This window comes from Tachyglossus aculeatus, chromosome 3, assembly GCF_015852505.1.
Source record: "Tachyglossus aculeatus isolate mTacAcu1 chromosome 3, mTacAcu1.pri, whole genome shotgun sequence".
In the NCBI taxonomy this organism is placed as follows: Eukaryota; Metazoa; Chordata; class Mammalia; order Monotremata; family Tachyglossidae; genus Tachyglossus; species Tachyglossus aculeatus.
The window spans coordinates 69205829-69222531 of record NC_052068.1 but is presented as its reverse complement, the minus strand read 5'-3'; the positions used below and the strand labels follow the sequence as shown (position 1 = coordinate 69222531).

The following is a 16703-nucleotide window of genomic DNA, read 5'->3' as shown; positions in this document are numbered from 1 at the left end:
TGGCATGGTGAGTAGATCCATTTGAGAAGAAAGAAGAGTTTGAGTTGAAATGTGATAGAAAAGTGGATAACTAGGTGGGAGAGTGCCTCAAAACCAACTGTCAGGTGTTTTTTGCATGGTGCAACCATTGGAAGTTTTTGAAAAGTGAGGGAACATGGAGAATGTTTTAGAAAGCTGATTCTCATAGTAGAGTAAAGTATGGACTGAAGATTGGGGAGACTGGAAGCAAGCAGATTAGGGAAGAGGCTGATTCAGTAGTCAAACTGGTAGAGGACAAGTGCCTGGACCAATGTGGTGATCATTTTGATGGAGAGGAAGGTGGGGGAACTCTGGGAATATTGTAGAGGAAGAACCATTGGGATTTAGTGACAGATTGAATATGAAGTTGAAAAGTAGAGGATAATGTCATAGTTTCAAGCTTGTCAGTTGGGGAAAATGGTAGCATTGTCAACTGTGATAGGAAAATGAGGAGGAGGAGAGGATTTTGGCAAAAGATGAGTTCAAATCTGGACATATTGAGCTTGAAGTGCTGGAGAAGATCCATGTAGAAATGTTCTGAAGACTGAAGGAAATGTAAGATTGCAGAGAAGGATAGTGGAAAGGGCTAGTGAGGTAGCTATGGGAATCGTAGAAGTGCAAATTCCCCCAGTATCCTTCTCGCCTCCCTGGTTCCTTCTCACTCACCCATACTGACTGTCTCAAGAGGAGATCTCCTGCCTTCTTTGGTCTCCACTTAAGCCACTGACCCTATCCCTATGCATCTTATAAATTTGCTTGCCCCCATTCTGTTTTCCTCCTTGACTGCCATCTTTAACCTGCTCATTCTCTCAGAACTCCTGATCTTATGCTTTCAAACATGTCCACATATCCTCTCCGCCCCTCTTCCCCCCTGGCTCCCCCCGAAAAAAACCTCTCGACCCCACTGCATTATTCAGTTATTGCCCCATCTCCCATTTACAATTTTGGTCCAGACTTCTCGAGCTGATTGTTGAGACTCACCACATTCACTTCCTTTCCTCCAACTCCTCTTGACCTGCTAGAGTCCGTCTCCTGCCCCCTTGGTTCCTTTGAAATTGCTGTCTCCAAGATCATGTGATCCCTCTGTCAAATATAGTGTACTCCACTCTATCCCAATCCTACATGACCTACCAGTTGCCTTTGCCACTGTGCAACACGCCCTTCTCTTGGAAGCCCTGCGAACCAAGAGAAACTTCGGTTTCTCTGACACAGTAGCGATAATAGTATTTATTAAGCACTTACTGTATTCAGAGCACAGTACCGAGTGCTGGGAGAGAATACACAGTCCTCTCCTGATTCTGCTTTTTTCTCTGTGACCACTTCTCGGTCTTTTTCTTCTGCTTTTCCTTTGCCTCCCACCCCCAACTGAGGAGTATGGGAAGCTCTCAAGACTCCATTCTTGGTCCCCTTCCTATTTTTATTCACTTGATGATCATCGCACCCTCAGCCTCGCAGTACTTAAGTACATATTCTTATTCTCTTCTATTTCCCCTGTCTGTAATTCATTTCAATGTCTGTCTCCCCATCTAGACATTAAGATCTTGTGGGTAAGGATCATGTCGAACATCTCGAATGTATGTGTTTAGTATGGTGCTCTGAACACAGATAAATAACACTGATTGATTAATCTACACCCACTCCCTTGGGAAGCTCATCCTGTCTCATGACTTCAACTGCTGCCTCTACTCAGATGATTCCCAAATCTACCATATAGGCCCCACCTGTCTCGTTCATTGCAGTCTTGCATCTCCTGTCTCCAGGATATCACTACTTGAATATTTCTCTGGCACTCCAATTTCAGTGTGTCCAGAACTGAACCCCTTATCTTCCCTTCCAAATCCTCTCCTCTTTCCTCATCACTATTTGCACCAGCATTTTCCCCCATCTCCCTCAAGCCTGCAACCCTGCCATTATCTCCATTATCTCCTCTCTCTTCCAACGTCCTTATTCAGTGATTCACCAAATCTTGTTGGTTCTTCATGACATCTCCAAAATCCACCCCCTTCTCTTTACCCAAACTGCTACAGGGATGGTCCAAGCCCTTGTTACAGTCCAGCGTGATTACTGCATTAGCCTCCTTGTAGACCTTCATGCCTCCATTCTCTTCCCCCTCCAGTCTATACTTTATTCTGTGGCTATATATATATTTGTGTATGTGTATACACATACGTATATACATACACAGTCACATATATATGTGTATGTAGTATATATACAGGGGTCCCCTGCAAAATTCCTTGTCAGATGTTTTACATATTAAGGATCTTGAATCTAAGTGAATTAACGTTAAAGTTAGTTTAGATATGGTCAGGGTAATAGAAGGATCAAGGAACTCAAATTTAAAGAAAATATTGCAGAATTTATTAACTCGGTTAAATTTAGAGTTAGGAATTGAAGGGTTTTAAGTTGTATTTTTTGGACTGCTCCTTGTCAAATATATTAGAAAAACTTTCGAGAGAGTTGATGTTTTAGTCTTATAAGTTGATCTGTTTTAAAGATATCTGTTAGGGAATGTTCACTAGAGGCTTTATGTACTACTTATTCCAGCAAAAACAGTTTTGTGTACTCCACGGAAATGTAATGTTCTGCATTAACCACCTGTGTTGCCTAAAGTGACGCTCATGGGGCTGCTAATGTCTAGGGAAATGTCTTAGCATTAAAGAGGAGTGTGAAGTCAGTACATTTCATTTTCTTCACTCTAATTCCAAAACTGACTACCGATGCCAGTTATCGACAGGTATAGAAAAGCCTATGTTTAACCAAAATATTTGCTATTCAACCATAGGCAATTTGTTGAACCTTGTTGTCAGGTGTCTACAGCTTGGTCTATATGTGCCTTTGATTCATTCATTAATTCAGTCGTATTTATTGAGCGCTTACTGTGTGCAGAGTACTGTACTAAGCACTTGGGAAGTGCAAGTCGGCAACATATAGAGACGGTCCCTACCGAACAACGGGCTCACAGTCTAGAGGATTCCAAAACTAGGAGGCGTCTTTGCTCATTTGCCTGTTCTTAGAGGCCATACTTTTATTCGCTGAAGAACACAGAGAAAGATGTCCATTTTAAAATGCGTTATCTAGTTGGAAAATTATTAGGGCAGTATGGATGCTTTCAGGTATTTTAAGAAGGGTGGAACAGGGTTTGCTTAAACCCTGTTGTGCACAAAGCAGGTTACCTTGAAATTTCAATTTTAATCTGTGAGCCTGTGACCTATCCTAGCCATATAACATACATCTTTGTAAATGATGAATATGTTGGGCCTGAGCTTCCTTCACTACTGAAATACATTTTTAACGAAATCCCATCTTAAGATCTTAAGTGTGTTCAGTGGGATTAAATTGGGGCAGAGTAAAAATTTTCATCCCCCAGTGGTGTGATAAAATTGGATGTAAGCCAAGAAATAAGATAAATAATTGCTTGTAATGCTACCGGGATACATTGATGTATATAAGGAAAGTGTCTCCATTCATTTTTGTGTGGCCTCCCCAACGTCAGTTAGAATGTGACTTTGAAAAGTTTTCCTCAGCAATTGTCAGACTAAAGAAGACTTTTAAAATTTCATTTACAGCTTTTAAAAAAGAACTTTAGGCTGAAATGTTAGATCCAGCTTAAAATGGAACGGAAGCAAACAATTACTATAGGTACTAGTTCTACAGTGAGGTTCCACACTTGGAATTTCCCTTTTGTGGCCTAGCCTTTTTGAGCTTTGAACGCTCAGCCAAAAGTGGGCAGGAAGGAGAAGGTGATCCAACAAGGAAGGCACAAGAACTGCTTGAAGTTATAGTTATTACAGAAAGTTCATGTGTCTGAAAAGGCTTGATGAATTTCATTATTTCAGGATATTTGGAAGTTCAGATTATTCCTGAGCTGTACGTTTTCCTTTTCAGGAAAATTGTTACTTAGTAAGTGAAAGACCTTTCCTAGTGATTGATATGTTTTTCTTAATGCATGACATCCTTCATTATCTTTTGCTTTCTCTGGACAGTCATTCCTTAGGCATATCTGAAGCACCATTGTAGCTGGGGACTCCTGGAAGTAGGTGTCACTTAGGTGTTTGAGGGGTGAGGGAAGTGCATGCTAGCCGAGAGTCTTGAAACCAGTGGTTAAGATCTTTAATATGGATATTTGTCATAATTGGGAGCTACTGAAGACTTTTGAGGAATGGCGTGAGGTAATTCATATGGAGTTTTAGGAAGATGATTTGGCTGCTGTGTCTCAGGTAGACTGGAGTGAGGAGAGTCTGCAAACAGTAGTAGTAGTAGTAGTAGTTAGTCAAGGCAATGAACATTTGTATGAGGATGGTGGCTGTGGAGTACTTTGGTTTTGATTTGGGTAGACCTATGAAGTATTACATGACAGAGTTGGTAGGCAAGCTCCCTGCCCACCAGGAGCTTACAGTTTAGAGGGGGAGACAGCAGTCTAAAGAAATTACAGATAAATATATATATACATATATGTATATATGTATATATATATTATATATACACATATACTCATATATACACACATATATACTTATATATACATATATACTTATATATATGCACATATACTTGTATATATACATATATACTTATATATATAAGTGCTGTGGGGCTGAGGGTGCTTTTTAGGTGCTTATCCGTCATGTTGACCATTGTCGTGGAAGTATCTTGGAGGTTGGAATTGGCATGCTGAGATCTACCAGAGCTGGAAGTTCGTGTTCTGTTCCACCCCAGTCCTCTTCATGCTTGCATTGTCTGAGTGGGGCTGAAGAATTATAACATTTAATTTTGCTTTCATTTGTGGTGACCCAGAATGGGATTGGAAGACCTCACTTGTCTCACTTCTAGGTATTACCACTAGGTATGTATAGGGGTTCTGCACAAGGTTTTGTCCCAGTGGGCTTCCCAGTTGTTCCAGCCAACTGGAACAACTACTCTCAGTGGAAAAGCCACTCGTAAGTAGTAACAATCACTCTGCTGCCATGGCCTACCGTCCTGATACAGAATCCCTGAAATGAGGGGTTGGGGCATTTTCAGCCAATACCCAAGTCAGCTAGGTTGTTTTGTGCCAGCCTAATCTCGCCTTGGAATTGGTAACCAAGTGGTACCCTTCCCTATGCAGGATGCCGCTGATACAGTCAGGAGTGAAGGTGTATGATTTCCTTCTTCCCCTCATCTTTTCCCTTCACTTGACCCTGCTGAAGTGTTCCAAGGATTGAAGAAGCTTGAGAACCATTGCTTAACACCAAGTTTGAACACTGAAATGTATGCCTCTATTGAGTGATACCTCATTTGAGGAGTAACCAATTTTCCCCTTGGCTTTTTTGGTTATCTACCTATCATTAAGGGCTAAAGTTAAAATTACATATTTGGGGAAATTATAACAGCATTCTTACACCAGGTGGTGATTTTTACCTCTGATGGTTTGTCCAGCTTTACATTAGGGTGTGGTGATTAAAAAAATAGAAATAAATGTTAAGCAAATGTTACTGAAGATTGGCATTACCTTTTATTAAATGTTCCAAAATATAGATTGCGAGAAACTGAAAGCTTTTGAGGTTGTCCGAGGCATAGTTATTTTGTTACACATTATAAAATTTGGGTTTTCCATAGTAGTGGTAGTAGAATTTATTTAGCACCTTCTGTGTGCAAGCACTGCTAGGTGCTAGAGGAGAAAAGTAACATGGAAGAGAATTGCATTCCTGCCCCTCAGGGGTGTCAGAGTCTTAAAATGAGGTGTGTTTGTGTGGGGGTAGGGTTAAGAATTAACAAGATCTACATAAGGGAGAAGAAACAAACATGAAAGTGGAGAAGGGAGACCAACAAGCCAGGTGGTTAAGGGGGACTGACTGGGGCCTCACCATGTGTCCTCTCAGGGTCATCTTGAGGCCAGTCCCAACCAATGCCTTCCCCAGTGATCTGCATTTTTTTTGAAGTGAAGGCCTCATCATCATCAATCGTATTTATTGAGTGCTTACTATGTGCAGAGCACTGTACTAAGCGCTTGGGAAGTACAAATTGGCAACATATAGAGACAGTCCCTACCCAACAGTGGGCTCACAGTCTAAAAGATGCCATGGTGGGAGAGTGAGCGGGAAGGCAGGGGTTACCAGTGGTGTGGGTGCCTGTCTGGTGAATTGGGAGGCTGAGGGTATCTCCTCCTGCACCTTGAGTCCCTCGCTTGTCATGGAGAGGAAAAAAAATGAAACTTGGAAGCTGAAAGCCAGATTCATTCGCTTTGTTCATTCAATAATTTTAACTCGGATAATAATAATAATGATGACATGTGTTAAGCGCTTGCTATGTGCCAAGCACTGTTCTAAGCACTGAGGGGGAAACAACGTAGTTCAGGTTGTCCTACATGGGGCTCACAGTCTTAATCCCCATTTTACAGATGAGGTGACTAAGGCACAGAGAAGTGAAGTGACTTGCCCAAAGTCACACAGCTGACAAGTGGCGGAGCCAGGATTAGAACCCATGACCTCAGACTCCCAAGCCTGTGCTCTTTCCACTGAGCCATGCTGCTTCTGTAGTGAGAGTATTGTGAAGCGGTGATACCAACTTGAAAGATACTGTATCACCCTTTTTCATAGCTGACCAAAGAAACTAAAACCTAGGGGATCATCAGGCCAATGCAGTACATTGATATTTTTGAGATCCTAGGGCATGCCTTTCAAGCCATTATAGACCTGTTTATTTTCTGAGGTTTTTTTTCCCCATTTCTGTGTTTCTGCTCTATTTCTACATGCACATATGTGCGTTGATTTATATTGCTCTGCTTCTAATGTTTTTTTCATTTCCCTCACCCCAAATTTTTTTTGTAACTTGTCAGGGAAATTGGGTTAGATTATGATCACGAGATACTTATTTCAGTTCAAGTTAATAAACTAGAGATCAGCAAATCATTGGAACAGAGTGATACCTGAAAGTTCTTAAGAAACTCAGGGAGGTTGGAGAACAAATAGGAAGAGTGGATAACCCGTTATTATGAACTGCTGTTGTACCAGCGGGTTGCCAGATGACCATTTGGGAAAGCTGGGAATTGTAGACCAGTAGTTGTGGTAAAGTGGTAGAATCAATAATCAATTTTCTGATGAATACTTTAAACACAACCTTCCGGATTATCATACAATCATACATCTCACTCCACTCATCTGAAGCTGTTCTAAGGGGTCAATAAGCCTGTGGATGGAGGAGAGGCAGTTGGACATAATACACTTAGATTTTTCAAGAGGCCTTCAATGGGGTTTATACCAGAACCATAGGAAAAACTGTAATCAAGGGGTTAATGAAGTTATTGTCAGTTGTCAGATCTGTCCAGTGCCATGAGTTTGCACATGACGATATGCATCAGAAAGGCTGAGTTTGGCCACCTTCATTCCTGCTGCTAAGTGTAGTTTGCTGTGGTACTTAAGGTACTTAATATGTGCTAAGTGCTGTTCATAGCTGAGGAAACTGAGGCAGAGATAGGTTAAGTGATTTCCCCATGATCACATGATGGCAAAGCTGGATTTAAAATGGCCTCCTAATTGCCAAGACGTCACGCTCTCTTCAGGAGGCCAAACAGTCTTCCTTCTGAGCAGCGCATTTTAGGAAGAACATAATAGTTAACATAATTGAAGTTTACAAAATCGGGAACTTGGGAATTATTTCTCAACTTCCATACCTTCTGGATGAGTGGGTACCCAATCACCATCCACCAATATAATGACATCTGCTTTGTGAAGAGGACTGGCTAGGTATTTAGAAACAGAAACCAAAAGTAATCCCCGCCCTTAGGGAGCATATAGTCAGCTGTCAAAAAGCGGACCCAAGTTGCCAAGTATGTTAGAATAAGTGCTTGTTTTGTTTTTTTGTCCGTCTCCCCTCTTCTAGACTGTGAGCCCGTTGTTGGGTAGGGACCGTCTTTATATGTTACCGATTTGTACTTCCCAAGTTCTTAGTACAGTGCTCTGCACACAGTAAGCGCTCAATAAATACGATTGAATGATTGAATGAAGTGCAGAAATACAGATGATAAAAGCAGAAGAAAATAAAATTGAAAAATAGACGTCCATGTCTAGGAAGGTGGAGATTAATCAGGGACTGCCTTTTGGTGAAAGATCTTTTAGGAAGCCTTTGGAGGGATATGGTTTGTTCATTTTGAGCGGGGTAAGGAGTTGGATGCAAGGGGAAAGTTGTGATCAGTGAGCTAAAATGAGAGAGAGTCATGATTGAAAAACAGTTGGATAAGCTGGGGAGACTGGCATTATCTGAGCTGCGGTATAGCAGGAAAAGAAAACAGATAAAGGAGAGAAAGACTTGTTTCCAAGAGGACTAAGCCCTTATTTCCCCCATTTGCTCTCCCTCCTGTCACCTATGCACTTGGGTCTGTACCCCTTAAACATTTGATTTTCACCCCACCCCCATAACATTTATACCCATATCCTTATGTACATGTACTTATGCATCCACCTGCAATTTATTTTAATACTTCCCTTCTAGACTGTAAGCTCCCTGTGGGCAATCAATCAATCAATCAATCAATCGTATTTATTGAGCGCTTACTATGTGCAGAGCACTGTACTAAGCGCTTGGGAAGTACAAATTGGCATCACATAGAGACAGTCCCTACCCGATAGTGGGCTCACAGTCTAAAAGGGGGAGACAGAGAACAGAACCAAACATACCAACAAAATAAAATAAGTAGGATAGAAATGTACAAGTAAAATAAATAAATAAATAAACAGAGTAATAAATATGTACAACCATATATACATATATACAGGTGCTGTGGGGAAGGGAAGGAGGTAAGACGGGGATGGAGAGGGGGACGAGGGGGAGAGGAAAGAAGGGGCTCAGTCTGGGAAGGCCTCCTGGAGGAGGTGAGCTCTCAGCAGGGCCTTGAAGGGAGGAAGAGAGCTAGCTTGGCGGATGGGCAGAGGGAGGGCATTCCAGGCCCGGGGGATGACGTGGGCCGGGGGTCGATGGCGGGACAGGCGAGAGCGAGGTACAGTGAGGAGATTAGTGGTGGAGGAGCGGAGGGTGCGGGCTGGGCAGTAGAAGGAGAGAAGGGAGGTGAGGTAGGAGGGGGCGAGGTGATGGAGAGCCTTGAAGCCCAGGGTGAGGAGTTTCTGCCTGATGCGCAGATTGATCGGTAGCCATTGGAGGTTTTTGAGGAGGGGAGTGATATGTCCAGAGCGTTTCTGGACAAAGATAATCCGGGCAGCAGCATGAAGTATGGATTGAAGTGGAGAGAGACACGAGGATGGGAGATCAGAGAGAAGGCTAGTGCAGTAGTCCAGACGGGATAGGATGAGAGCTTGAATTAGCAGGGTAGCGGTTTGGATGGAGAGGAAAGGGCGGATCTTGGCAATGTTGCGGAGCTGAGACCGGCAGGTTTTGGTGACGGCTTGGATGTGAGGGGTGAATGAGAGAGCGGAGTCGAGGATGACACCAAGGTTGCGGGCTTGTGAGACGGGAAGGATGGTAGTGCCGTCAACAGAGATGGGAAAGTCAGGGAGAGGACAAGGTTTGGGAGGGAAGACAAGGAGCTCAGTCTTTGACATGTTGAGCTTTAGGTGGCGGGCGGACATCCAGATGGAGATGTCCTGAAGGCAGGAGGAGATGCGAGCCTGGAGGGAGGGGGAGAGAGCAGGGGCAGAGATGTAGATCTGGGTGTCATCAGCGTAGAGATGATAGTTGAAGCCGTGGGAGCGAATGAGGTCACCAAGGGAGTGAGTGTAGATTGAGAACAGAAGGGGACCAAGCACTGAACCTTGGGGAACTCCCACAGTAAGAGGATGGGAGGGGGAGGAGGAGCCTGCAAAAGAGATTGAGAAAGAACGACCAGAGAGGTAAGAGGAGAACCAGGAGAGGACGGAGTCTGTGAAGCCAAGGTCAGATAACGTGTTGAGGAGAAGGGGGTGGTCCACAGTGTCAAAGGCAGCTGAGAGGTCGAGGAGGATTAGGACAGAGTATGAGCCGTTGGATTTGGCAAGCAGGAGGTCATTGGTGACCTTTGAGAGCGCAGTTTCCGTGGAATGAAGGGGACGGAAGCCAGACTGGAGGGGGTCGAGGAGAGAGTTGTTGTTGAGGAATTCTAGGCAGCGCGTGTAGACAACTCGTTCAAGGAGTTTGGAAAGGAATGGTAGGAGGGATATGGGACGATAACTAGAAGGTGAGGTGGGGTCAAGAGAGGGTTTTTTTAGGATGGGAGAGACATGGGCATGTTTGAAGGCAGAGGGGAAGGAACCAGTGGAGAGTGAGCGGTTGAAGATGGAAGTTAGGGAGGGGAGAAGGGATGGAGCGAGAGATTTCATAAGATGAGAGGGAATGGGGTCAGAAGCACAGGTGGCCGGAGTAGCACTTGAGAGGAGGGAGGAGAGTTCCTCTGAGGATACTGCTGGGAAGGATGGGAGAGTAGCAGAGAATGTTGAGAGCCGGGGGGTTGGAGAAAGGGGGGAAGAGACTTTGGGGAGGTCGGACCTGATGGATTTAATTTTGTTAATGAAGTAGGAGGCCAGATCGTTGGGGGTGAGGGAAGGAGGAGGGGGAGGAACCGGGGGCCTGAGAAGGGAGTTGAATGTACGGAAGAGCTGGCGGGGGTGATGGGCATGGGTGTCAATAAGGGAGGAGAAATAGTTTTGTCTGGCAGAAGAGAGGGCTGAGTTAAGGCAGGAAAGGATAAACTTGAAGTGAACGAGGTTGGCATGGTGTTTAGACTTTCGCCAGCAGCGTTCGGCAGCTCGAGCATAAGAGCGAAGGAGGCGGACAGTGGCAGTGATCCAGGGCTGTGGGTTAGTCGTGCGAGAGCGGCGAAGGGAAAGGGGAGCGAGCGAGTCTAGCTGAGTAGAAAGGGTAGAGTTGAGAGCAGTAATCTGATCATCAAGACTGGGTAGAGAGGAGAGGGCGGCGAGGTGGGGTGTGAGGCGTTCCGAAAGATGGGTGGGGTCCAGAGAGCGGAGATCTCTGTGAGGGAGTAATACGGATTTACAGGGGAAAGGAGTGTGAGTGAGGAGGCAGGTGAGAAGATTATGATCAGAGAGAGGGATCACAGAGTTGGTGAGGGTGGACACAGTGCAGCGGTAGGAGATGATGAGGTCGAGGGTATGACCAAGTTGGTGAGTGGGTGAGGTGGGGTGGAGGAAGAGGTTGGCAGCGTCAAGGAGAGATAGAAGGCGGGCGGCAGAGGAGTCGTTAGGGATATCCATGTGGATATTGAAGTCTCCGAGGATCAGAGTGGGCATGGAGAAGGAGAGAAGGAATGTGAGGAAGGGGTGGGCAGTGATCACATGTACAAACTCCATTGTATTCTAATCTCTCAAGTGCTTAATACAGTGCTCTACACAAAAGGAGCACCCAGTAAATCTACTGATTGATTTATTGGCCTAGAACCCTGAAACCAATAATTAGGTGTATTAATGAAAGGGATAGCTTTTTGCCAGAGGAGTGATGGTTCTGAATAGTGACTGCAAGAGTATAGTATAGTAGCCGTAGTAAAATATTTAGTGCCTAGGAAAGTACAGCAAAAAGAAATGACACGTTCCCTGCCCTTAAATAGCTTGCACAGTTTGACATGATAGAAAAGCATAAAAATTATGTGCAAATAGAGAATTCAGAATATGTAATTGAGTAAACATATGCACAGTTGCTGAAGAAGCAGCGTGGCTCAGTGGAAGAAGCCCGGGCATGGGAGTCAGAGGTCATGGGTTTTAATCCTGGCTCCGCTGCTTGTCAGCTGTGTGACTTTGGGAAAGTCACTTAACTTCTCTGTGCCTCAGTTATCTCATCTGTAAAATGGGGATTGACTATGAGCCCCACATAGGACAACCTGATTATCTTGTGTCTTCCCCAGTGCTCAGAACAGTGCTTGGCACATAGTCAGCGCTTAACAGATACCATTATTATCATTATTATTAATAGTAGTAGTATTAATATATAAATGCTTGAGAAGCCTGGTGGGTTTATAGGACTTGGAGCCTTGGGAATTCATTGGGGAAGGGTTGTTGGAAGAGAAGGACTTGGAAGAAGTTGAGAGGGGTGGTTTGTTGGCTCTTGGGAGTGAGGGTGTTCCAGACCGGGGGTTACTTTGTGAGCAAAGGGACAGGTAAGAAAGCAAGAGCAAGGTACAGTTAGAAGGTTAGGTGGGGAAGAATGACTTGAGCGATGTGATGAAGAGTAGATAAAAAGTGCGGATCCCCAAATTGGGAAGAGTTGGTGGAGAGCCTTGAAGGCAATTGTGAGGACTTGCCCCTTGACACAAAAGGATATGGAAGCTCATCTCATTGTGGACAGGGAACATACCTACCAATTCTGCTATATTGTATTCTCCCAAACATTTAGTACAGCGCACTGCCCGCAGTAAGCGGTCAATAAGTACCTTTGATGATGAAATGAAAAGGCAGCTGAGGGTTTTAAGGAGTGGAGAGATGTGCCAAGCATTGCCTCAGAAGGATGATCCATAAAGCAGCATGTACAGTGGCTCAGTGGAAAGAGCCCGGGGCTTTGAAGTCAGAGGTCATGGGTTCAAATCCCAGTTCTGCCAATTGTCCGTTGTGTGAATCTGGGCAAGTCACGTAACTTCTCTGTGCCTCAGTTAACCTCATCTGTAAAATGGGATTTAAGGCTGTGAGCCCCCCGTGGGACAACCTGATCACCTTGTAACCTCCCCAGCGCTTAGAACAGTGCTTTGCACATAGTAAGTGCTTAATAGATACCATTATTATTATTATTATAATTATGTAAAATAAATTGGGGGGGTAGAGGCTAAAGGCAGCGTGTCCATCAAGGAAATTGATTACAGTCTAGCCACAGTGCGATGAGCATTATTATTCAGACCAATATGATAGCTGTATGGGTGGAGAGAATGGAGTGAGTCTGGGGAATGTAGTGTAGGCGGAATGGGCAGGATTGGTCAGTAGACTGAAAATGAGACTTGAAAGATGTAGAGGAGTTGGATGGCACTGAGGTTGTGGACATGTAAAACAGAGAGGATTGTGGTGCTACTCTTTGAGTTGAGTAAGTTGGGATGATGAGAAGAGAGGAATAGTTTCATTTCAGACATTATTGAGTGTGAGGTGAGAATGGGGCATCTAGGTGGAGACATCCTGTAGGGAAGAGATGTGGGATCTTAGAGTAGAGGTTAGGTCAGGGCTAGTGAGGTGGATTCTTGAGGTATGGCATAGAGATGGCAGTTGAAGCTGTGTGAGTTGATGAACTCTCAGGGAGAATAGAGCAAGAAGCATAGAGGTCCGAGAACAGAACCTTGCAAAACACCCTCAGTAAGAGGGTGAGGAGACCAAGTGCTTAGTGCAGTGCTCTGCACTTAGTAAGCACTCACTAAATACCACTGGCTGATTGAGGAGCCAGATAACCAATCTGAGAAGAGATCAGAAAGGTAAAAGGAGAAGAGGCTACTACTGTGTCAGCAAAACCGAGGCCTGATCCTGTTTCAAGTGGGAGGGAATTCTTCCTATTTCATCTTCTCCTCCGGGTTTTCAACTCTTCAAAGTTTTCCAAATATAGAAATACAGGCATTACACATTTGTATAAGATAATTTTCCCTAATTTGTGGACAAAACCATTCTTCAAAAACCTTAGTCATGTAATTAGTAAAAATCTGATTAAGGCAAGTTAGGTTTTGTTTTAAGGTGGATGTTTTATTCGAGGGAAAAGTGTACCGAAGTGTGTATAACCCCCTGCTTTGTGCAGAGGACATTTGGGGTAAGATACATGAAAAGAATTATATAGAAGCTCTTTAAGGAATGTCCAGTATAAGGGAGAGGTAAGCATGGGGAGAATTGGAAATTGTAATTAAAATTTGACTGGCCATAATTTCAAAAATTAGAAAAAGTCATGATAGTCTGTGGCCGTACTGTTACACCTTAATTCCTCTGATAAGGTTTTTAAACTTTCTGTGACATTTTTCAGCAAGGTCTAAAGATCCCCGAAACAGTATCTCCTGCGGTGGGCACATGCAGTATTGGGCATGTGGAGTGGGTGGGGGCTCAGACTCTGTCTGGCCATTTGGGCTGGAGAGCTGGACTCTTCTGTTCCTGCTTTTACCCCTTCTCACCATTTTAAGCCTGCAGTGTTAGATTGGTGGGGTGTTGGTTTCAGTGCATGTCTAGAGGTACAGGTTCAAAATGACATCTGTTATTGGGGTTGTTTTCTCACAACTGGCAAATCCACTGGGCCACATTTTTAATTAGAAAAGCAGGATGGCCTAGTGGAAAAAACACAGGCCTGGGAGTTAAAAGTCCTGGGTTCTGATTCTAGCACTTCCGCTTACCTCCTGTGTGATGTTGGGCAAGTCACCTAACTTCCTTGTGCCTCAGTTCTCGTATTTGCAAAATGGGATTCAGTACCGGTTCGCCATTCAGTACCTGTTCGCCCTCCTATTTATACTGTGAGTCCCCATGGGATCTGATTATCTTGTATCTACCCCAGAGCTTAGTGCACTGCGTGGCATGGATTAAGCACTTAACAAAATACCATTATTATTAGTTTTATTATTATTATCAAAAATCCCGTTGAAATCACTCAAAGGTTGCTTTCTGCAGAGAGTGGTAGTGAAGAAAGTACCACTGGTAGGTCGTGGGTTTTTGTTTTTTTTAAATACTCTGTTACACTGAGTGTTTAATAATGCAATTACTAAATGCTACCTAGTTTTGACTGAACATTCCTAATCCTTTAGTTTTGTTAAAAATAAATGAAATATAAAACAGAGATGTCAGCTTGTGATTTAAAATTGTATCTTGAGTATCCAGTGGGTAACCTGTCATGGCTATATCTTCATGTTGACACCTGAAGTGTTAATTTATAGAAGTCATTTAATGTCTGACACCTGGTAATTGAATCGTTTTTGCCTCTTCACAGATAAAATGCAGAATTTTAATGAAGATGGTGAGAAGAACAGTCACTCTATTTACAAGAATGCTGAAGATAGTAATAAAAAACCCAGTGCTGAAACCACAGCTGTTTCTGGATACAAAGTTGAATTCAAGGACTCACATGATTCTTGGGATTCCCGTATTGGGAAAAGGTCAGACTCTCCAACAGAAATTTCCCAGACTAAGGGTCCACTCAGAACTGGTTTGTATGAATGGGATGATGATGTCGAGGACAACAGACCAGAAGATTATGTTTTAGGTTTGGAGAGTGATCATCTTCTAGAGGTTAAGAATAAAGATGAGGAGTTTACAGAGAAGGAGGAGATGGAAAATCAAAACGAAGCCATTAGCGAAGAGGTTGTGCAAAGTGTTCTTAGGCCAAGCAATTGTAGGACATACTGTCGTTCCAACAAAGCAAAATCATCACAAGGAGCCACAAATTTCGATAAGCTACTGGACGGCACCAGTCAGTCGTTAGCCAAAGGAAACAATGAATCAAATAAAGAAGGTCTGAACCCAGGGCGGAAAGTTGGTTTAAATAGTGGGACCAGTTTTAGGGGGACAGTTGGAAGGACTAGAGACTACACCGTTCTGCACCCGTCTTGTTTGTCAGTTTGTAATGTTACCATTCAGGATACCATGGAACGGAGCATGGACGAGTTTGCCACAGCAACTCCGACTGACCTGGGAGAAGCTGGTCGGCTAAGGAAGAAAGCCGATCTTGCTACCACCAAGACCACCACCAGATTCCGACCTAGCAATACGAAATCCAAAAAGGATGTCAAACTTGAGTTTTTTGGGTTTGAAGACCATGATGAGGGAGGGGGTGACGAAGGAGGCTCAGGAAGTTCTAATTATAAAATTAAATATTTTGGGTTTGATGATCTGAGTGAAAGTGAAGATGATGACGATGAATGGCAGATAGAAAGAAAGACAAACAAAAAAAGAACTAAAGCAGCACCAACATCTTCCTTTCAACCTGCTCCGGAAAATAATGATAATTTTTCCCAGGACAGTCAATCCAGCACTAATGCTGGTAAGTTGCTTTTTATTTATGTTATTTCTAAGTCGTAGCTCTGTTAAATTCAGACTTTTCAACTGATTTATGGACCCTTTTCCACTTGCGGACAAAATTCAACCTGTTAAGTTTTTGTTGTAGCGCGATACTTACACTTTGTTTTGATTATCTCCAGACCTGCCTGCTGTGGGCACAATAATTTTCTCCACTGAAAAGAAAATTGCTCATTAAATTATAGTAGTGATCACAGCTTTAAGTTTTTGCACTAGTTTGTAGTTTAGAAATATGTCTTTCCAGATTTGTGGTTGTTCTCAAATAGACCATTTAGTTGCCCAGAAATATCTCAAATTTCTACTTAGCATAGTAAGTCTATTCAGGTGACTGAGACACAAAAATGACTTTTTTTAAAACAATTTCTTCCCCTTTTCAGTCATGGAAAGCAGAAAACACATTTGCTTTACCCAGACTCTCAAATATCTTTAATGTAAATCTACTTTAAGAATCCATTTCTGTATTTTGGTTCTCATCATTTGTGAGTGCTTGTAAACAGGAAACAGAATTTAGAGATTGTAGAGATGTGGCCCACCTCCCTCTCAAGGAATTTGCTTTCAGCATAAAATTTCTCATAAGGAATGGGAAAAAATGAAAAATTGCAGTACTCATGGCCTTTTCCATACTGGCCTAGAATTTTGCGTTATAATGAGGCATTACCAGCCAAATTGGTCTCTAGAACTTGTGAACTTGTCGTTACTAGGTTTTAGAGTACTTAGCTCAGAGATATATTTGTGACTTAGACATTCCTATAAAAC

General features: G+C 43.3%; 1 protein-coding gene across 1 annotated transcript in view; it reads left to right on the top strand.

Moving 5' to 3' along the window:
• WAPL (WAPL cohesin release factor) overlaps window positions 1-16703 on the top strand; it is a 111286-nt gene that overhangs the window by 20274 nt on the left and 74309 nt on the right. Inside the window, exon 3 of the mRNA XM_038743572.1 lies at window positions 14863-15912. Coding sequence (XP_038599500.1) covers window positions 14863-15912 — 1050 coding nt within the window. The remainder of the gene's footprint in view (window positions 1-14862; window positions 15913-16703) is intronic.